The 24312-nt window shown below is 37.3% G+C and overlaps 1 protein-coding gene across 8 annotated transcripts in view; it reads left to right on the top strand.

Annotated features, from left to right (window-relative positions):
* Nucleotides 1–1184: 1184 nt before the first annotated feature.
* The window catches only part of LOC135538505 (NACHT, LRR and PYD domains-containing protein 3-like), a 33955-nt gene continuing 10827 nt past the window's right edge, over nucleotides 1185–24312 (top strand). For 4 of the 8 annotated variants that reach the window (XM_064964395.1, XM_064964391.1, XM_064964388.1 and 1 more), the window contains exons 1-6: nucleotides 1190–1272; nucleotides 3442–3547; nucleotides 16993–17071; nucleotides 18934–19032; nucleotides 23810–23926; nucleotides 24111–24229. In XM_064964395.1, coding sequence (XP_064820467.1) covers nucleotides 17034–17071; nucleotides 18934–19032; nucleotides 23810–23926; nucleotides 24111–24229 — 373 coding nt within the window. In that variant the 5' untranslated portion in view covers nucleotides 1190–1272; nucleotides 3442–3547; nucleotides 16993–17033. Of the gene's footprint in view, nucleotides 1273–2369; nucleotides 2679–3441; nucleotides 3548–16992; nucleotides 17072–18933; nucleotides 19033–23809; nucleotides 23927–24110; nucleotides 24230–24312 lie in introns of those variants that run through there. The other 4 variants (XM_064964389.1, XM_064964390.1, XM_064964392.1 and 1 more) reach the window with 4 other exon arrangements.

The following is a 24312-nucleotide window of genomic DNA, read 5'->3' as shown; positions in this document are numbered from 1 at the left end:
CATCCTGGTCCGTGACTGGGCTGGTTTTCTTTTTGTAATCCGTGAATGACTGTAGACCCTGCCACATACCTCTTGTGTCTGAGCCGTTGAATTGAGATTCTACTTTGTCTCTATACTGACGCTGAGCTTGTTTGATTGCCTTGCGGAGGGAATAGCTGCACTGTTTGTATTCGGTCATGTTTCCGGTCACCTTGCCCTGATTAAAAGCAGTGGTTTGCACTTTCAGTTTCACGCAAATGCTGCCATCAATCCACGGTTTCTGGTTTGGGAATGTTTTAATCGTTGCTATGGGAACGACATCTTCAACGCACGTTCTAATGAACTCGCACACCGAATCAGCGTAATCGTCAATGTTGTTGTCTGACGCAATACGAAACATATCCCAGTCCACGTGATGGAAGCAGTCTTGGAGTGTGGAATCAGATTGGTCGGACCAGCGTTGGACAGACCTCAGCGTGGGAGCTTCTTGTTTTAGTGTCTGTCTGTAGGCAGGGATCAGCAAAATGGAGTCGTGGTCAGCTTTTCTGAAATGAGGGCGGGGCAGGGCCTTATATGCGTCGCGGAAGTTAGAATAGCAATGATCCAAGGTTTTGTCAGCCCTGGTTGCGCAATCGATATGCTGATACAATTTATGGAGTCTTGTTTTCAGATTAGCCTTGTCAAAATTCCCAGCTACAATGAATGCAGCCTCAGGATGTATGGATTCCAGTTTGCAAAGAGTCAAATAAAGTTCATTCAGAGCCATCGATGTGTCTGCTTGGGGGGGAATATATACGGCTGTGATTATAATCGAAGAGAATTCTCTTGGTAGATAATGCGGTCGACATTTGATTGTGAGGAATTCTAAATCAGGTGAACAGAATGATTTGAGTTCCTGTATGTTTTTGTGATCACAATATAATTGTTGGGGCACGTTTGGCAGGATCTTCAGTGACAAAGACTGCTCAACTTGCTGATTTCTCACAATATGCCATGGACGTCTCAGTCACCAGGTCTCAACCCAATTCAATACTTATGGGAGATTCTGGAGAGGGGCCATCAACAAAAAATAAATGAATTGAATTTCTTGTGGAAAAATGTCACATACCTCCAATAGAGTTCCAGACACTTGTAGAATGTATGCCAAGGCATATCGTAAGAGCTATAAAGAGAGACAGAGTGTGAGAGAGAACAGGCAGAACCTGATATGTAAATGAGTAGAGCAAATGAAAGTAACTTTCTACTACCGAATGATCATTCCAGACTCTGCTTCTGTTGAGAGAGAAATATAAGGTATGACGACAATTGTTATGTGTATTAATATAGTTGATGATATTATGTTTATTCATATAGTTGATGTTATTGTTATGGGTATTCATATAGTTGATTATGTTGTTATGCGTATTCATATAGTTGATGATATTGTAATGTGTATTCATATAGTTGATGATATTGTTATGTGTATTCATATAGTTGATGATATTGTTATGTGTATTAATATAGTTGATGATATTGTTATGTGTATTCATATAGTTGATGTTATTGTTATGTGTTAATATAGTTGATTATATTGTTATGTGTATTCATATAGTTGATGATATTGTAATGTGTATTCATATAGTTGATGATATTGTTATGTGTATTCACATAGTTGATGATATTGTTATGTGTATTAATATAGTTGATGATATTGTTATGTGTATTCATATAGATGGTGACATTGTTATGCGTATTCATATAGTTGATGATATTGTCAACTATATGAATACACATAACAATACCATCAACTATATGAATAGAATGCATGGAAGCGGATCTGAAGAGCACTGGATTTGACACAATGTCTTTTGTGAAGGGGCCTTTTCCGAACATCTGCTAAAAACCTGTATGCTACCCAGCCAGCATAGATGTTATCTGCATATGAGAGTTTGTGAATAGTATAGTTGATGAAATTGTTATGTGTATTCATATATTAGTTCACATGTGTTATGCGTATTCATATAGTTGATGTTATTGTTATGTGTATTCATACAGTTTATGATATTATGTGTATTCATACAGTTGATGATATTGTTATGTGTATTCATATAGTTGATGATATTATGTTTATTCATATAGTTGATGATATTGTTATGTTTATTTATATAGTTGACTATCAAGAACTTACACTTCCTCAAAACAGATTGTTTGCATTCATTAGTGACCACTGTAGCAAAACGTTTGGCAACGGATACCTTTCAGGTCACATTGTAGAGCATTTAGAGTAAACTGTTTATGCAACGTTGCAAAACTGTTGGCTGCGGTGTAAACTACTGAATACGGCCCAGGTAGTAGCCTACAACCCGGCTGTTGATGCCTGCCTGATGGTGAAACATGAACGTAACCTGAGAGGTATACTATGATGCAAGCTGGATATACTGGTTTTCTAAAGTTAGCTATCTTCAGTTAGCTTCACATTCCAGCTTAGGCCTCATCCATCAGAATATACAGAGCGCTAGTCATCAGGAAGGTGTTCTCTCAGCAGAACGGAACATATCTCAATGACTTGACATGTTCTGGTTGTGAATTCAGGCTACAAGGTGACAATCCTGCCAGTGATTATTGTAAAATGTGTAGAGAAATTAAACATATGTTGTTATTTTAGTATAGTTTATGGAAGTTAAACACGCAGACCTAACAGCCTATTTCTTCTGGGACAGGTACGTGTCAGTTTAATCGTACAAAATGGATGTGGGAAATTCAAATTCAATATTCATATATCAATGTTTTACATTTCACATTTTGTATGATAAATGTAATTGTATCATAGTTCCACTATAGCACGTGTCAAACTCATTCCAGGGAGTGTCTGCGAGTTTTCGCTCCACCCCTCTACTCGATTGATGAATTAATGTCACTAATTAGTAAGGACCTCCCCTCACCTGGTTGTCTAGGTCTCAAAAACCTGCAGACACTCAGCCCTCTGTGAGTTTGACACCCCTACACTATATTGTAATGATCCTTGCTGTATGAGCCATGTCACAATTCCAGCCAAGTAACCCTATTTGCGGCAATGGCGCAATGCGATGCATAGTCCTTTAGTCTCCATGAGCCAAATGGCCGGTTGGTGAAGGCCACAGCACAGGGAAGGTTTACAGGTCCATAGGTTTACAGCAGCTGAGAGTTGCTTCATTGTTAAAAACTCAATCATTTGATCATCCTGTTGCACAATACTTAACACTTGTAGTATTTGAGATTTTAAAAGGCTTCTGAAGTTTGTAATTTCCATTTTTCCACTTTAAAAATGTTAATTAATTCTAATCCAAATAATTTTCCTGCGGTGGAAACTGGCTCAAATTAAGATCCTACATCTGTAGAAATATATCTGTCTTTAAAGTACATGGCTATATCAGGAGGACAGGATTCTCCTTTGACCATTCTTGTTTGACCATTTTACATCTTTTTTTATCTACTGTTGTTTAGGCTTGTTGATTGAGTTCCCTATGAGAAGCTACTTCATCTGCAAGAAAACAGCTGTCCGCACCTGTAACTGTTAGAAGTTCTGTGAACTCCTCATATGACATTCAGAGTAAGTGTGCAGCCTACGCAGTCACAATATAGCTGTTCCAACGGCACATTTCTGGGCAACATTAGAAGTCAGATGAATGTGTTGATTTAAAGGAAAGATGGGCAGACTGGTAGTTCTGGGCGACATACAAACTATTATCAAGTGATAAAGTTAGGTCTCCGTCAGACATTCAATAGACAGTAGGCTTGAGATATGATCCTACATCATGCTGACCAACCCGGGCTCAGTTTCCCGATAACGTCTAAAGATGTAACATGCGTTTCCCAAAACACCATGCAAAGTGGGTCATTGAGGTGTGTCAATACTGATGGGATGGAAAGAAAGGCAACGCTGCTCTAGGATCAACTTTCCATTCAAGGAGAAATGCTCATTAACAGGGATGTATACATTTGTGCACAACATGTGGGAGAAATAAGCTTTTTGTGCATATGGATAATTTCTGGAAACTTTTATTTCAGCTCACTTCTATTTTTTTTTTTTTAATCTGCATTGTTGGTTAAGTGCTTGAAAGTATGTGTTTCATGATAAGGTCTACCTACACCTGTTGTATTCGGTGTATGTGAACACAAATGTTTGATTTGAAACATGGGAACAACATTTAAAAAATGTTTATATTTTTATCAGTGTCGATATTACACCTTCATAGTAGGTGGACAGAGAGCTCAAGGCGTAGGGCCACATGGCAGAGGAAGCTCTCCTGAAATCATAGCACACTTGTATTCAATCTTGAGACGGCATATTTAGAATTGTTTTCCTTTTTCTCAAACAGTAATTGTAAGTTAAATGGCTCTTGTAGTTATCAAATTTTGGATCCCAAGTTTTTTGTTAATATGTAAAAGTGAGTTGAAAAAGTTGAATTCAAACCCAAAGCAAAGTTGACAAGCCGTTACCACGTGATAAATTACATCCAAAGCTTAGTTAGATCTGCCAGTGGACCCCGGTATGGCTTCCATAACATCGACCTCTATTCTCCTCCATTTCCTCTGTTGCATACTAACCGCACTAACCATACTATTTGTGACGTGAATTGAGAATATATTGTGCTTATTGGTCATAGTATGGATATAGTCAGTATGCTTATTGGTCATAGTATGGATATAGTCAGTATGGATATAGTCAGTATGCTTATTGGTCATAGTATGGATATAGTCTGTATGGATATAGTCAGTATGGATATAGTCAGTATGGATATAGTCAGTATGGATATAGTCAGTATGCTTATTGGTCATAGTATGGATAGAGTCAGTATGTTTATTGGTTATAGTATGGATATAGTCAGTATGCTTATTGGTTATAGTATGGATATAGTCAGTATGCTTATTGGTTATAGTATGGATATAGTCAGTATGCTTATTGGTTATAGTATGGATATAGTCAGTATGGATATAGTCAGTATGGATATAGTCAGTATGGATATAGTCAGTATGGATATAGTCAGTATGGATATAGTCAGTATGCTTATTGGTCATAGTATGGATATAGTCAGTATGCTTATTGGTTATAGTATGGATATAGTCAGTATGCTTATTGGTCATAGTATGGATATAGTCAGTATGGATATAGTCAGTATGGATATAGTCAGTATGGATATAGTCAGTATGGATATAGTCAGTATGCTTATTGGTTATAGTATGGATATAGTCAGTATGCTTATTGGTTATAGTATGGATATAGTCAGTATGGATATAGTCAGTATGGATATAGTCAGTATGCTTATTGGTTATAGTATGGATATAGTCAGTATGCTTATTGGTTATAGTATGGATATAGTCAGTATGGATATAGTCAGTATGGATATAGTCAGTATGGATATAGTCAGTATGGATATAGTCAGTATGCTTATTGGTTATAGTATGGATATAGTCATGGATATAGTCTTATTGGTCATAGTATGGATATAGTCAGTATGCTTATTGGTTATAGTATGGATATAGTCAGTATGCTTATTGGTCATAGTATGGATATAGTCAGTATGGATATAGTCAGTATGCTTATTGGTTATAGTATGGATATAGTCAGTATGCTTATTGGTCATAGTATGGATATAGTCAGTATGCTTATTGGTTATAGTATGGATATAGTCAGTATGGATATAGTCAGTATGCTTATTGGTCATAGTATGGATATAGTCAGTATGGATATAGTCAGTATGGATATAGTCAGTATGGATATAGTCAGTATGGATATAGTCAGTATGGATATAGTCAGTATGGATATAGTCAGTATGGATATAGTCAGTATGGATATAGTCAGTATGCTTATTGGTCATAGTATGGATATAGTCAGTATGGATATAGTCAGTATGCTTATTGGTTATAGTATGGATATAGTCAGACTGCTTATTGGTCATAGTATGGATATAGTCAGTATGGATATAGTCAGTATGCTTATTGGTCATAGTATGGATATAGTCAGTATGGATATAGTCAGTATGCTTATTGGTTATAGTATGGATATAGTCAGTATGGATATAGTCAGTATGGATATAGTCAGTATGGATATAGTCAGTATGGATATAGTCAGTATGGATATAGTCAGTATGCTTATTGGTCATAGTATGGATATAGTCAGTATGGATATAGTCAGTATGCTTATTGGTCATAGTATGGATATAGTCAGTATGCTTATTGGTTATAGTATGGATATAGTCAGTATGGATATAGTCAGTATGCTTATTGGTCATAGTATGGATATAGTCAGTATGGATATAGTCAGTATGGATATAGTCAGTATGGATATAGTCAGTATGGATATAGTCAGTATGCTTATTGGTCATAGTATGGATATAGTCAGTATGGATATAGTCAGTATGCTTATGGTCTTATAGTAGTATGGATATAGTCAGTATGGATATAGTCAGTATGGATATAGTCAGTATGGATATAGTCAGTATGGATATAGTCAGTATGCTTATTGGTCATAGTATGGATATAGTCAGTATGGATATAGTCAGTATGGATATAGTCAGTATGGATATAGTCAGTATGGATATTGGTTATAGTATGGATATAGTCAGTATGTTTATTGGTCATAGTATGGATATAGTCAGTATGCTTATTGGTTATAGTATGGATATAGTCAGTATGCTTATTGGTTATAGTATGGATATAGTCAGTATGCTTATTGGTTATAGTATGGATATAGTCAGTATGCTTATTGGTCATAGTATGGATATAGTCAGTATGCTTATTGGTCATAGTATGGATATAGTCAGTATGCATATTGGTTATAGTATGGATATAGTCAGTATGCTTATTGGTCATAGTATGGATATAGTCAGTATGGATATAGTCAGTATGGATATAGTCAGTATGGATATAGTATAGTATGGATATAGTCAGTATCAGTATGGATATAGTCAGTATGGATATAGTCAGTATGGATATAGTCAGTATGGATATAGTCAGTATGGATATAGTCAGTATGCTTATTGGTCACAGTATGGATATAGTCAGTATGGATATAGTCAGTATGGATATAGTCAGTATGGATATAGTCAGTATGGATATAGTCAGTATGCTTATTGGTTATAGTATGGATATAGTCAGTATGCATATTGGTTATAGTATGGATATAGTCAGTATGCTTATTGGTCATAGTATGGATATAGTCAGTATGGATAGAGTCAGTATGGATATAGTCAGTATGCTTATTGGTCACAGTATGGATATAGTCAGTATGGATATAGTCAGTATGGATATAGTCAGTATGCTTATTGGTCACAGTATGGATATAGTCAGTATGGATATAGTCAGTATGGATATAGTCAGTATGCTTATTGGTTATAGTATGGATATAGTCAGTATGCTTATTGGTCACAGTATGGATATAGTCAGTATGGATATAGTCAGTATGGATATAGTCAGTATGGATATAGTCAGTATGCTTATTGGTCACAGTATGGATATAGTCAGTATGGATATAGTCAGTATGGATATAGTCAGTATGCTTATTGGTTATAGTATGGATATAGTCAGTATGCTTATTGGTCACAGTATGGATATAGTCAGTATGGATATAGTCAGTATGGATATAGTCAGTATGCTTATTGGTCATAGTATGGATATAGTCAGTATGCTTATTGGTTATAGTATGGAAATAGTCAGTATGGATATAGTCAGTATGGATATAGTCAGTATGGATATAGTCAGTATGCTTATTGGTCATAGTATGGATATAGTCAGTATGCTTATTGGTCATAGTATGGAAATAGTCAGTATGGATATAGTCAGTATGGATATAGTCAGTATGTTTATTGGTCATAGTATGGATATAGTCATTATGGATATAGTCAGTATGGATATAGTCAGTATGGATATAGTCAGTATGGATATAGTCAGTATGCTTATTGGTCATAGTATGGATATAGTCAGTATGGATATAGTCAGTAGTATGGATATAGTCAGTATGGATATAGTCATATGGATATAGTCAGTATGGATATATATAGATATCAGTATGATATAGATATAGTCAGTATGGATATAGTCAGTATGGATATAGTCAGTATGGATATAGTCAGTATGGATATAGTCAGTATGCTTATTGGTCATAGTATGGATATAGTCAGTATGGATATAGTCAGTATGGATATAGTCAGTATGGATATAGTCAGTATGGATATAGTCAGTATGGATATAGTCAGTATGCTTATTGGTCATAGTATGGATATAGAGCGTCTGCTAAATGACTTAAATGTAAATGTAGTATGCTTATTGGTTATAGTATGGATATAGTCAGTATGCTTATTGGTTATAGTATGGATATAGTCAGTATGGATATAGTCAGTATGGATATAGTCAGTATGCTTATTGGTCATAGTATGGATATAGTCAGTATGCTTATTGGTTATAGTATGGATATAGTCAGTATGGATATTGGTTATAGTATGGATATAGTCAGTATGCTTATTGGTCATAGTATGGATATAGTCAGTATGCTTCTTGGTCATAGTATGGATATAGTCAGTATGGATATAGTCAGTATGCTTATTGGTTATAGTATGGATATAGTCAGTATGGATATAGTCAGTATGGATATAGTCAGTATGCTTATTGGTTATAGTATGGATATAGTCAGTATGCTTATTGGTCATAGTATGGATATAGTCAGTATGCTTATTGGTTATAGTATGGATATAGTCAGTATGGATATTGGTTATAGTATGGATATAGTCAGTATGGATATTGGTTATAGTATGGATATAGTCAGTATGGATATTGGTTATAGTATGGATATAGTCAGTATGCTTATTGGTTATAGTATGGATATAGTCAGTATGGATATTGGTTATAGTATGGATATAGTCAGTATGCTTATTGGTTATAGTATGGATATAGTCAGTATGGATATTGGTTATAGTATGGATATAGTCAGTATGCTTATTGGTTATAGTATGGATATAGTCAGTATGCTTATTGGTTATAGTATGGATATAGTCAGTATGGATATAGTCAGTATGGATATAGTCAGTATGCTTATTGGTCATAGTATGGATAGAGTCAGTATGGATATAGTCAGTATGCTTATTGGTCATAGTATGGATAGAGTCAGTATGGATATAGTCAGTATGGATATAGTCAGTATGGATATTGGTTATAGTATGGATATAGTCAGTATGCTTATTGGTTATAGTATGGATATAGTCAGTATGGATATAGTCAGTATGGATATAGTCAGTATGCTTATTGGTCATAGTATGGATAGAGTCAGTATGGATATAGTCAGTATGCTTATTGGTCATAGTATGGATATAGTCAGTATGGATATAGTCAGTATGGATATAGTCAGTATGGATATAGTCAGTATGGATATAGTCAGTATGCTTATTGGTCATAGTATGGATATAGTCAGTATGCTTATTGGTCATAGTATGGATATAGTCAGTATGGATATAGTCAGTATGCTTATTGGTCATAGTATGGATAGAGTCAGTATGGATATAGTCAGTATGGATATAGTCAGTATGGATATAGTCAGTATGGATATAGTCAGTATGCTTATTGGTCATCAGTATGGATATAGTCAGTAGTATGGCATAGTATGGATATTATATGGTCATAGTATGGATATAGTCAGTATGCTTATTGGTCATAGTATGGATATAGTCAGTATGCTTATTGGTTATAGTATGGATATAGTCAGTATGGATATAGTCAGTATGCTTATTGGTTATAGTATGGATATAGTCAGTATGCTTATTGGTTATAGTATGGATATAGTCAGTATGGATATAGTCAGTATGGATATAGTCAGTATGCTTATTGGTCATAGTATGGATATAGTCAGTATGGATATAGTCAGTATGGATATAGTCAGTATGGATATAGTCATAGCTTATTGTCAGTATGGATATAGTCAGTATGGATATGGATATGGATATAGTCAGTATGCTTATTGGTTATAGTATGGATATAGTCAGTATGGATATAGTCAGTATGCTTATTGGTCATAGTATGGATATAGTTAGTATGGATATAGTCAGTATGCTTATTGGTCATAGTATGGATATAGTCAGTATGGATATAGTCAGTATGCTTATTGGTCATAGTATGGATATAGTCAGTATGGATATAGTCAGTATGCTTATTGGTTATAGTATGGATATAGTCAGTATGCTTATTGGTCATAGTATGGATATAGTCAGTATGGATATAGTCAGTATGCTTATTGGTTATAGTATGGATATAGTCAGTATGGATATAGTCAGTATGCTTATTGGTCATAGTATGGATATAGTCAGTATGCTTATTGGTTATAGTATGGATATAGTCAGTATGCTTATTGGTCATAGTATGGATATAGTCAGTATGGATATAGTCAGTATGCTTATTGGTCATAGTATGGATATAGTCAGTATGGATATAGTCAGTATGGATATAGTCAGTATGCTTATTGGTCATAGTATGGATATAGTCAGTATGCTTATTGGTCATAGTATGGATATAGTCAGTATGGATATAGTCAGTATGGATATAGTCAGTATGGATATAGTCAGTATGGATATAGTCAGTATGCTTATTGGTCATAGTATGGATATAGTCAGTATGGATATAGTCAGTATGGATATAGTCAGTATGCTTATTGGTCATAGTATGGATATAGTCAGTATGCTTATTGGTCATAGTATGGATATAGTCAGTATGGATATAGTCAGTATGGATATAGTCAGTATGGATATAGTCAGTATGCTTATTGGTTATAGTATGGATATAGTCAGTATGGATATAGTCAGTATGCTTATTGGTCATAGTATGGATATAGTTAGTATGGATATAGTCAGTATGCTTATTGGTCATAGTATGGATATAGTCAGTATGGATATAGTCAGTATGCTTATTGGTCATAGTATGGATATAGTCAGTATGGATATATTCAGTATGCTTATTGGTTATAGTATGGATATAGTCAGTATGCTTATTGGTCATAGTATGGATATAGTCAGTATGGATATAGTCAGTATGCTTATTGGTTATAGTATGGATATAGTCAGTATGGATATAGTCAGTATGCTTATTGGTCATAGTATGGATATAGTCAGTATGCTTATTGGTTATAGTATGGATATAGTCAGTATGCTTATTGGTCATAGTATGGATATAGTCAGTATGCTTATTGGTCATAGTATGGATATAGTCAGTATGCTTATTGGTCATAGTATGGATATAGTCAGTATGGATATAGTCAGTATGGATAGAGTCAGTATGGATATAGTCAGTATGGATATTGGTCATAGTATGGATATAGTCAGTATGCTTATTGGTCATAGTATGGATAGAGTCAGTATGCTTATTGGTTATAGTATGGATATAGTCAGTATGCTTATTGGTTATAGTATGGATAGAGTCAGTATGGATAGAGTCAGTATGGATAGAGTCAGTATGGATAGAGTCAGTATGGATAGAGTCAGTATGCTTATTGGTCATAGTATGGATAGAGTCAGTATGGATAGAGTCAGTATGGATAGAGTCAGTATGGATAGAGTCAGTATGGATAGAGTCAGTATGGATAGAGTCAGTATGGATATAGTCAGTATGCTTATTGGTTATAGTATGGATATAGTCAGTATGGATATAGTCAGTATGCTTATTGGTCATAGTATGGATATAGTCAGTATGCTTATTGGTTATATTATGGATATAGTCAGTATGCTTATTGGTTATAGTATGGATATAGTCAGTATGCTTATTGGTTATAGTATGGATAGAGTCAGTATGCTTATTGGTCATAGTATGGATATAGTCAGTATGCTTATTGGTTATAGTATGGATAGAGTCAGTATGGATAGAGTCAGTATGGATATAGTCAGTATGGATATAGTCAGTATGGATATAGTCAGTATGGATATAGTCAGTATGCTTATTGGTCATAGTATGGATAGAGTCAGTATGCTTATTGGTTATAGTATGGATATAGTCAGTATGCTTATTGGTTATAGTATGGATAGAGTCAGTATGCTTATTGGTCATAGTATGGATATAGTCAGTATGGATATAGTCAGTATGGATAGAGTCAGTATGGATAGAGTCAGTATGCTTATTGGTCATAGTATGGATAGAGTCAGTATGGATAGAGTCAGTATGCTTATTGGTCATTGTATGGATAGAGTCAGTATGGATAGAGTCAGTATGGATAGAGTCAGTATGGATAGAGTCAGTATGGATAGAGTCAGTATGGATATAGTCAGTATGCTTATTGGTCATTGTATGGATAGAGTCAGTATGGATAGAGTCAGTATGGATATAGTCAGTATGGATATAGTCAGTATGGATATAGTCAGTATGGATAGAGTCAGTATGGATATAGTCAGTATGCTTATTGGTCATAGTATGGATAGAGTCAGTATGGATAGAGTCAGTATGGATATAGTCAGTATGCCAGAAGTTCCCGGATGTCGTACTACATTTCGCCAAAATACGAAGAATACATGCAGGGGACACTATTTCTATACTTTTCGGGCCCACAATTCTTCAGAAAATGGCAGTGGTTTCACAACGTTTTCAGATTTGAAGAAAATAAGCAGCTGAATTCTGACGAGAACAGATACAAATTCATTGCTTTCACTAATTATGACAAATGTTAAGAAAATGTTGAGCAATGTAATAAAGTAATGACTTTTCAAATAAGTTAAGTTGCACGTTATGTTGGCTGACAATTTGTTAGCTACACTATCCTTACGAATCGCATAGCATGACAGCAGTATGTACCTGTATGTTAGCTACTTACCTAATGTTAGTTGGCTACTAATACTGTACATTGAACTTGCCAGGCAGTACATCAACTATCTGCTATCTAACTACTCAACGTTTATTGACTTGGTTATTCACATCATTCTTAGCTAAGTGGTATAGTCGTTGTGCATTTCAATGGGCATTGTTAATTCTGGCTATCTACTCTGATTTCAGAGCACTCTCACGCAGAATAACTGATGAATTTACTTATGGCCAGTGTCAGTAAACGTGTGCAAAAAAGAGTGTAATTAAATTGTTGCTAGCAGCACAGTTACAGTCACCAACGCTCTGGATAACATTAAAATAGCCTAACCAGCTCTGCTAGGGTGAGTTAAAAAATGGTCAGAGTGAGGTGTTCTCTCATTTGTGTCTGGAAGTAGCTAGCCAATGTTAGCCAGTTAGCTTGGGTGCTTGACTGCCGTTAAAGGCTCGGATCAACTCGACTCGTCGGCCAGAGTGTCAAGTGTGCGCTCTGAATGCTCAGAGAGCAAAACTCTCTGAATTTACAAACTGACAATCTGACAATGCTCTGGATTGACGAGCACACTCCAGCACTCCAGATTGAATTTACGAACACCCCCGAAATCATAAAATGTTTAGCTAGTCATTTGTTATGATAGCAAGCTAGCAAGAGATTGCATAGCAACAACATCAACTTCCGGTAGACGGGCGAAGTTCTAGTACGCTCAACTGAAAGGTTACTGTTCGTTTTATAGTATAATAAAATGAACTAATAGTAATTAAGTATGTAGTATACAGTATGTCAGTATGGGTATTCGAACACAGCTTTAGTCTAGATATTCTTCTCCATTTCTCACCTGACTGGTGTCTCTGCCTATAGAGTCGTGAGTGAGTTTCTTGTCTTGTGGAGGCACAGGATCAAATCCCCCTATAGATATTTTGGAATAGTTTTCTTTGAAACACTGACTACATTATATTTCAAACTTTTAAATAATGAGTTTCTATAAACATAGACTGTTGGGTCTTTTATTTAACACCCTAAATCATGCAATGGAGCCACTGTCATTTTTAAATGTTTTGTTTGCAACAAAAGATCTAGTTTCGAAGTAACATTACCACGTTATCATTGATGTTTGATCACATGCTTTTTCAAACCATGTGTTGCAAAATGTAGGAGATCCCACTAATTTCTCCCTGGTCAAGCTGCTTTTTCGAAGCAAAGTCTCTTTCAAGCACTGACCTCTACTGGACACCTTATTTACACATTTAGTTCATGTCTTCCAGCTTGTAGAGACTGAATGGCTCAGCAGGTAGGGACAGGGATCTGGATCAGATATCAGCATAGGCACATGATAGGCACTAGATTGAATCCTGGCTATGGTTGGAAAAATGTTTATCTGTGAAACCACGCTATCTTCCTGTTGTTGTTTAAATAACTTGTTTTATTTAGTGTAGCCTGTGATAATCTTTTTTCTCTCCGGCATCCTAAATAATATCACGGATGCTTTTGAAAAAATTGTGAACATGGAGGCAAAAAGGATGTGAACTAACAAAAACACCTATCCATTGCGCCACAACGTTTTGATGGATTCATTGGGAAAACAATTCTACATTAACATTGAACATGCTGATTTTTATTCCTGACCAGAAGTTGTCCCTAATGTACACTGTGTTTAACGCTCAGAGTAATGAACCATTTCTCAACACTATTTGGTGAAAGCCTCAAACGGTTCTGAAAGCCTCGGTTTCCCATCACTAGTGGACAACCCATGAATGTCTTTGAGAAACCTTCCTAAAACCACCTGTTTCGTCTCGGTTGTTGTTACTGACCAGTGGTGGTCGGTGCCATTTAAGATGAGGGAGGATGATTTGATTTTTTATGAATATGGCCTTATTTATATTACAGCGTATTACTGCAATTCATATTCCATTCACCCAGCTCAATGTAACATTGATAGGTTTAGGCTACTACATTATACTAAAGTTTTCCCTGTACCCATCATGAGGTTGCTACAGCCTAGCAGGTCGAGAGAGTTTTGAGTAATCAAGGTGACAGACAGACAAATGGACAGACAGTGACACATTCAATACCACGTTGCATACTCTTGCCTGCATCTAGCTGATCTAGCCTCTTGAATCTCCCCATCCCGGATCCGGGATCGTGACTAAAGCCTCAGGCTCATTAGCATAACGCAACGTTAACGATTTCTGAAAATCGCAAATAAAATGAAAATAATGCGCCTGCTCTCAAGCTTAGCCTTTTCTTAACAACACTGTCATCTCAGATTTTCAAAATATGCTTTTGAACCATAGCAATGGACTAATTTGTGTAAGAGTATGCTAAGCTAGCTTAGCATTTTGAGTAGCATTTAGCACGCAACATTTTCACAAAAACCAGATAACCAAATAAATAAAATCATTTACCTTTGAAGAGCTTCGGATGTTTTCAATGAGGAGACTCTTAGTTACATACCAAAAGCGCAGTTTTTCCTGAAAGCGTCTGTGTGTAGGAGAAATCGCTCCGTTTTGTACATCGCATTTGGCTACCGAAACGAACCGAAAATTCAGTCACCTACAACGTCAAACTTTTTCCGAATTAATTCCATAATATCGACCGAAACATGGCAAACGTTGTTTGGAATCAATCCTCAAGTTGTTTTTTCACATATCTCTTCATTGATATATCGTTCGTGGAAGCCTGTATTCTTCTCTAAATTCCATGGAAAAATACTTGCAGCTGACTTTTGCGCACCAATTTCGGCGCAGGACACCGGGCGGACACCTGGTAAATGTGGTCTCTTATGGTCAATCTTCCAATGATATGCCTACAAATACGTCACAATGCTGCAAACACCTTGGGGAACGACAGAAAGGGCAGACTTACTCCTCTCGCATTCACAGCCATATAAGGAGACAATGGAAAACAGAGCCTCAAAAATCCTGCTCATTTCCTGGGTGCCGTCTCATCTTGGTTTTGCCTGAAGCTCACGTTCTAGGGCACGCACAGAAAATATCTTTGCAGTTCTGGACACGTCAGTGTTTTCTTTCGAAAGCTATCAATTATATGCATAGTCGAGCATCTTTTTGTGACAAAATATCTTGTTTAAAACGGGAACGTTTTTCATCCAAATATGAAATTGCGCCCCTAGAGTTTCAACAGGCTAGGGTTTAATCACTAGTCCAACAGTTACAAATGAGAGTTTCTATTGGACAAATTCAATCTCTGTTTTGTTCCATTTGCTTCCGTTTAAGAAACGTTTTTCAACAGAATCTGCTAAAACCCCTGGATCACACGCAAACACAGTTCACTTTCATAGCAGCCACATACAAACCGCTCGTTGTATATATAATTCCTTCTTGCATCTATTTATGCGCTCTCTTCCTCTCACCTTTTCCGTTTGCTTGTGGACTTCTGTGCACAACATCGAACAAACCTTTTCAAGCCAAACCTTCATATCATGACCACTAACCACGACACACAGCCTACATCAATTGTCAAGTCATAGTCATCATAGCTACTAGAACTAACGTGTTAGTAAGCCCACTACAATCATGCAGTACAGTGATAAGTCAGCAGCAAGCAGTTTAGCAGTTTAGCAGTTACACTGGCGAGCCCCGGTGACAACAAATTAATAAAGCCAAAAGCTTACCTTGACTTGGAAGACTTCCAGTGTTGGATAGCCATAGTCAGCTTGCTAAAATAGCACCCTTCTCTGTTTGAGCTGGGTGTTTGAGTAGGCTAAATTAGCTAGCTGCATTTGATGCTAGCTAAGTAAGTGAAAGTGAAAAATATATACTATGAAATATAAATAATTCTCTCTCACTCTCTCTCTTGCTTCGTCATTTTGGAAGAAATTAATTTGTTCAATACTGTTCAACTATTGTCTTTCTCTTTCTTTGAGTGAACTATTTACCACAATTTATGCTGAAAATGATAACTTCTTTAATCTTTCACTATTTTTATTTTTATGAAATTCACTGAGGAGGATAGACCTCCCCTTCCTCCGTTGAGGAGCCTCCACTATTAGTGACTCTTTGTTAGTTACCTCTTCTGTTTGAGCACCAATTTTTGTTATTTCTTGTTAGGGAACATAGCATTACCATGGAGAAGAGATATCAATCAAAACTACATGTTCATGTGATTTCATTAAATCACCTGACTGTTTGGATATAATGAATAAAAGAGAACAATAGACATTCGATAATTAGTTGTCACCGTGTTAACCAGAACCAACATGCCTGATCTCTGTTTAGGGGTCAGTGATCTAAAATGAGTCTGGGGCCCTGCTTCTAAAATGAGTCTCCCTGGGGAACATGACACCAAAGCTAAGAGGTGAGATGAACATTAAAAAAAAAATTTTTTGGTTGGTGACTGTAACTGGTTTGGTTGGTGACTGCGTTGGTGACTGTAACTGTGCTGCTGGCAACAATTTAATTATGATTTTTTTGCCAACGTTTACCGAGCATTACAACATTGGGCAGTTATTGTGTTTAGTGTTACGACATTGGGCAGTTATTGTGTTGAGCGTTAGGAGATTGGGCAGTCATTGTGTTGAGCGTTAGGAGATTGGGCAGTTATTGTGTTGAGCGTTAGGAGATTGGGCAGTTATTGTGTTGAGCGTTTGGAAATTGGTCAGTTATTGTGTTGAGCGTTTGGAAACTGGGCAGTTATTGTGTTGAGCGTTAGGACATTGGGCAGTTATTGTGTTGAGCGTTAGGACATTGGGCAGTTATTCTGCCCTCTGGCTCACTGAGACGAGAGCGCTCTAATAGTTTAAAACCATCTGCTATAATTTTCTCTTTAAACAGTTATTCAAGAAGATCTAAATTTTCGTAGGCTATTTGTGATTGTTCTCAATCAAATAATTGGCATGCAGATGCAGTTTCCCTGGTAAAACATGAATAATGACAGTAATGATGGCCTTGAAATTAGCTATGTCTAACTTGGTGTCTAAGGGTATTAGAAATATAAAAACAAATTAAGAGATGTTATTGTGGGCAGAGGCAGACGTTGCAATTGGAGGATGCATTTGATGCATCTTCTATAACAGGGCTCTCCAATCCTGTTCCTGGAGAGCTGCCATCCTGTAGGTTTTCTGATTCAAATAATTAGTTGGTTTGTAAGATTAATCAGGTTAGCTGCAGTTGGGGTTGGAGTGAAACCCTACAGGAGGGGAGCACTGCAGGAACAGGGTTGGATGGGCTGGCTATTTATTATGTCAATTACGTCATAATGATGGGCTGGCTATTCAATAGGCTGTATCTATCTGTACAAACTTGAGGAAAGTATGACGTAATTGACATATTTTTATTGCGCTCCCTCACCTAAAAAAAATACACCTCTGCTTATTTTGGGCTCCCGAGTGGCGCAGCGGTCTATTGCACTGCATCTCTGTGCTAGAGGCGTCACTACAGACCCTGGTTCGATCCGGCCGTGATCGGGAGTCCCATAGGGGGGCGCACAATTTGCCCAGCGTTATCCAGGTTAGGGGAGGGTTTGGCCGGGGTAGGCCGTCATTGAAAGTAAGAATGTGTTTTTAAACTGACTTTCCTAGTTAACTAAAGGTTAAATAAATTTATAAAATTATTATGCCGAACGACCTGATGGAAATGTTCTGAAAAATATCAGGCCTAGGCTACTTGCTCTGTCCTTCTACTGTTATGCGTATAACATTATGGGAACTGATCTGAACAGGTTGGTCATCCATGATATGTAGCTATAACTGAGGTATAGACCTCGATCTGCATATAACGAACAATCTGCTATTATACATTATAAGGTAGCCTAGTTTACATAATATAACATCTCTTACTTATTGCAAAAAGCCTTTCTGAATGGATCAATCAAGCCCATTTTATCCCTTCTGTCCACATTCTCAGATACGTTTAGAAAAGAACCGATTGAAAGACAATAAATAGCCTACTTTGAATTAATAAAAATAAGTGTGAGAAATGGCCTTGTGTTTCCCCACTGTCTATAACAAAAAGTGACTTATTATTATTATTGACTGTTACCATGGAGAAGAGATGTCACAACTACATGTTAGTGTGATTGAATTTAATCACCTGACTGTTTCGATATGTCTGTTAGTAAATGTTTTATTTCTCAAAGAGATAATGAATACATAAGATTAATTGACATTCAAGAATTGTTGTCAGTGTTAACCACAACCAACATGCTGGATCTCTGTTTAGGGCTCAGTGCTATAAAATGAGTCTCTCTGGGGAGAGAGAGGAGGGGGTCCCTGCCTCTAAAATGAGTCTCTCTGGGGAACATGACACCAAAGCTAAGAGGTGAGATGACAATTTTGCTTAAGATTTATTATGTTTATTTCCAAAACACTCCATCCACATTTTTTTTTAACATAGCTTTTTTATTTAGAAATGATGTTACTGTAAGGGGTGCGTACTGGCGGCAGAGAAGTCAGACGCAGGAGAGCAAAAACTGTGTTTCCTAACAGAGCAGTTTAATAACAAAAAACCCCACCGGAAAACAGTACAATCAAATAATGTGTACATAACCCGACGCACACCAGGACAGATGTGCACAAACACTTACAATAAACAAACACTGACAAAGACATGAGGGGGAACAGAGGGTTAAATACACAACATGTAATTGATGGGATTGGAACCAGGTGTGATGGAAGATAAGACAAAACCAAAGGAAAATGAAAAGAGGATCAGCGATGGCGAGAAGGTCGGGGACTTTGAGAACTCCTCAAACTGGTCCAACGCCGCATCTCACTCTCTCCACACGGCGTTGGCTCACTCCAGGGCTTTCCCAGTGAGGCACGAGATGAGGGCGGACACTCTCTCACGGCCCGATGGTGCCGGGTGGACGGTGGCCAGGTATAGGTCCAGTTGAAGAAGGCAGTTCGCAGCCTTTCCGTCGCATTCTTGGGGCAGGGAGAGACAAATCCCACTGGAACCAGGAGGAAGAGGGGTGCTCAGAGGAGACCCCGGTTGTGCTGGTGGAGGCGCTGGAAGAACTCTCTGTCTCTCCCAGCGGTACATAGTCTGGACAACCCGGTCCATGGCGGTGCCAAGATGGTGGAACATTGCTGCGTGCTCTCGGATGCACTTCTCCACCCCTACACCCGGGGTACCTGTTCCTGCTGACTCCAAAGTCTGGTCGGTGATTCTGTAAGGGGTGCGTACTGGCGGCAGAGAAGTCAGACACAGGAGAGGAAAAACTGTGTTTCCAAACGGCGCAGTTTAATAACAAAAAAAAACCCAGAACAATCAAATAATGAGTAAATAACCCAACACCCACCAGGACAGACGAGCACAAGCACTTACAATAAACAATCACCCACAAGGACATGAGGAGGAACAGAGGGTTAAATACACAACATGTAATTGATGGGATTGGAACCAGGTGGGACGGAAGATAAGACAAAACCAAAGGAAAATGAAAATAGGATCAGTGATGGCTTGAAGGTTGGTGACTTCGACCGCCGAACGCCGCCCGAACAAGGAGAGGGACCAACTTCGGCAGAAGTCGTGACAATTACTGTTCTCTGATTTTGTCACGTTCGTTGAATGGAGGAGACCAAGGCGCAGCGTGATATGAATACATGTTATATTTTAATAAAGACGGACACTAAACAAACTACAAAAACAACAAAACAAACATGAAGCTATACTATAAATGTACAGGCAACTAGACATAGACAATAACCCACAAAATACCCAAAGAAGATGGCTGCCTAAATATGGTTCCCAATCAGAGACAACGATAAACAGCTGCCTCTAATTGAGAACCAATCTAGGCAACCATAGACATACATAAACACCTAGATAGTTAACACCCCCATAAACATACAAAGTCCCTAGACAGTACAAAAACACATACATCACCCATGTCACACCCTGACCTAACCAAAATAATAAAGAAAACAAAGATTACCAAGGTCAGGGTGTGACAGATTTGTTTTATTTTTATCAATCATTCAATCAAATGTAATTATAAAGCTCTTCTTACATCAGCTGATGTCACACAGTGCTGTATGGAAATCCAGACTAAAACCCCAAACAGCAAGCAATGCAGGTGTAGATGCATGGTGACTAGGAAGAACTCCCTGGAAAGGCCAGAGCCTAGGAAGAAACCTAGAGACGAACCAGGCTATGAGGGGTGGCCAGTCCTCTTCTGGCTGTGCCGGGTGGAGATTATAACAGAACATGGCCAATATGTTCATAGATGACCAGCAGGGTCAAATAATAATAATCACAGTGGTTATAGAGGGTGTAACAGGTCAGCACCTCAGGAGTAGATGTCAGTTGGATTTTCATCGCCAATCATTGAGAGTATCTCTACCACACCTGCTGTCTCTAGAGAGTTTAAAACGGCAGGTCTGGGACAGGTAGCACGTCCGGTGAACAGGTCAGGGTTCCAAAGAACAGAACAGTTGAAACCAGCTGGACTGGGGACAGCAAGGAGTCATCAGACCAGGTAGTCCTGAGGCATGTTCCTAGGGCTCAGGTCCTCCAAGAGAAAGAGAGAGAGAAAAAGTGAGAGAGAATTAGAAAGAGAGAAAAATAGAAAGAGAGAATTAGAGAGAGCATACTCAAATTCACACAGGACACCGGATAAGACAGGAGAAATAATTCTAATATAACAGACTGACCCTAGCCCCCCGACACATGAACTGTTGCAGCTTCTAAATGCTGGAGGCTGAGACAGGAAGGGTCAGGAGACATTGTGGCCCCGTCTGACAATACCCCAAACAGGCAGAATATTTTTTATTTGTTTTTATTTCACCTTTATTTAACCATGTAGGCAGGTTGAGAACAAGTTCTCATTTACAATTGCGACCTGGCCAAGATAAAGCAAAGCAGTTCGATAGATACAACAACACAGAGTTACACATGGAGTAAAACAAACATACAGTCAATAATACAGTAGAAAAATAAGTTTTGGTGACAAAACGGATGGCTATTTGTAAATGACATCGCCAAAGTCGAGGATCGGTAGGGTGGTCAGTTTTACGAGGTTATGTTTGGCAGCATGATTGAAGGATGCTTTGTTGCAAAATAGGAAGCCAATTCTAGATTTAACTTTGGATTGGAGATGTTTGATGTGAGTCTGGAAGGAGAGTTTACAGTCTAATCAGACACCTAGGTATTTGTAGTTGTCTACATATTCTAAGTCAGAACCGTCCAGAGTAGTGATGCTGGACGGGCGGGCAGGTGCAGGCAGTGATCGGTTGAAGAGCATGCATTTAGATAAACTTGTATTTAAGAGCAGTTGGTGGCCAAGGAGAGTTGTATGGCATTGAAACTCGTCTGGAGGGTTGTTAACACAGTGTCCAAATAAGGTCCAGAAGTGATATGCGATATGTGGTTGTCTCACCTAGATAGCTTAAGATAAATGCACTTTCAGATGTCATATCTTAATTTCACATAATTTCTCACATCAGGAAAATAATCCTACAGCATCAGGAAATTGTAATTCATAAACAAATGTAGGGGTTGGTACATTTTTCAATAGTGCAAATCAAGTTTGACATTTGGTAAATGGAAATTACAAACTATAGAAGCCTATATAAAGCCTGATAGCGATTGAAATTAGGCTTACGGGTGTTTTTAAAACGCATATTTTATACAACCGCCCAATATGTAATATACGTTCCCCACGCATCACGCAGAGAGAACGGTTGTGTCGTTGGAGCATGTCGTTATTTAGAGGATGTATAGAAAGGGAGTGCTGCTCCTGGATCAGATTTCTCTATTCAAATCTTTCCTTAACATTATACTTATTTCACAATACTGATGACGGCTCCGCTCCTAGAGAGATAATACTACAATCGGCTGGAAATATTGAGGTGGCTTATTCTAATACCCAATAAAAATGCAATAAATCACAGATTTGACACAACATTGCACACGTTAGGCTACACGTCATGAAATTTCTGATCGTAGTCTACAAGTAGCAAAATAAAACTTTATTGATTGAAAATGAAATATATTTCAATATGATTGAAATAGGCCTGTAGCCAACTGGTTAAATTTTAATGCAGACATCGCGGTTTTCCTTTGAAGCATAATTTTATATTTTCCTTGTTTGTATCAATTACGAAGACATTGGCAATTTTGTTCCGAAGCTATCAGCGGTCACAGAGAGACCAAGGTTCTAACGATAAACTTTTCGGGAAACCGGACCCAGGATAAGAATATTTGCTAAATGACTAAATTGTCAAATGTAAATGTTTTAAAAACAGATCTCATATTACTGTACAGAATTATTATTTAAAAAATATATATATATATATTATTGTCACAAAGAAGTACTGTAGTACGTCTGGGTTTCACACAGTCAAATGTAACGAATAACAATGTATTACATATTTCTATGAGAGTGAGGCAGATGTATAATATATCAAATAAATTTTAAACAAATATGATGACATAGTGAAGAAAACACACCAATTGCTTTCGTAATTTCTTTAAACAATAAGATCAAAGGTACTACTCAACTCCAGCCACTTTAATATTGGGAATTGATGGGAAATGATGTAAAATATATCACTCGCCATTTTAAACAATGCTACCTAATATAATGTTTACATACCCTACATTATTCATCTCATATGTATACGTATATACTGTACTCTATATCATCTACTGCATCTGTGTGTAATACATGTATCACTAGCCACTTTAACTATGCCACTTTGTTTACATACTCATCTCATATGTATATACTGTACTCGATACCATCTACTGTATCTTGCCTATGCTGCTCTGTACCATCACACATTCATATATCTTTATGTACATATTCTTTATCCCCTTACACTTGTGTGTATAAGACAGTAGTTTTGGAATTGTTAGTTAGATTACTTGTTGGTTATTACTGCATTGTCGGAACGAGAAGCACAAGCATTTCGCTACACTCGCATTAACATCTGCTAACCATGTGTATGTGACAAATACAATTTGATTTGATTTGATACTAGCATTTTCCAAAAATGGGTATATATCATTTTGGAAGGAAACGTTTCTCATGTTTCTCCATCTGAGCTTAGAGTAAATGAGATTCCTAATGTTTGTCTCTGTTGTGTTGAAGTCCAATCAAGCAGGAGAGACCAGCCTCCCCTGTACCCAGCTGTGTGTCCATGACTAGTGACTGTTCTAAGCTTGAACCTATACAGTTTAGAGAGGGATACTTTTCTACTGAAAAAAGGTAAGAAAAAGTCATGGGTCATGGTCAGTGAGTTAAACAACACTGTCTCTAGTCATTTCTCCTCTCCCATTTTCCCATTTATTTTTGTGGTGTTCATAATCCATAGGCTAATCCTTTTTTCAATTTTCATAGCCTTAAAACAATATTTAACAAACACAACATTCCCTGTATGTGTGATTCTTAGTCCAGAACTCCCAGAAGACTCTGAGAGTCAGAGGGAGGATGAGGAAGTGGTGAATGCTGAAGACGAGAAGCAGGAGAGCAGTGCCATAGAGAGGGACATTTCTGACACACTGGAGAAAAGTAAAAGATGTCTGACTCATGTTGATTGCTGTTTTGTAACAAACATTTAAAAGCTGTAGCTAAAGTACAGATAACGTAGCTGT

This window comes from Oncorhynchus masou, unplaced genomic scaffold (genome assembly GCF_036934945.1).
Source record: "Oncorhynchus masou masou isolate Uvic2021 unplaced genomic scaffold, UVic_Omas_1.1 unplaced_scaffold_974, whole genome shotgun sequence".
In the NCBI taxonomy this organism is placed as follows: Eukaryota; Metazoa; Chordata; class Actinopteri; order Salmoniformes; family Salmonidae; genus Oncorhynchus; species Oncorhynchus masou.
This window is presented reverse-complemented; position numbering and strand designations above follow the sequence as displayed.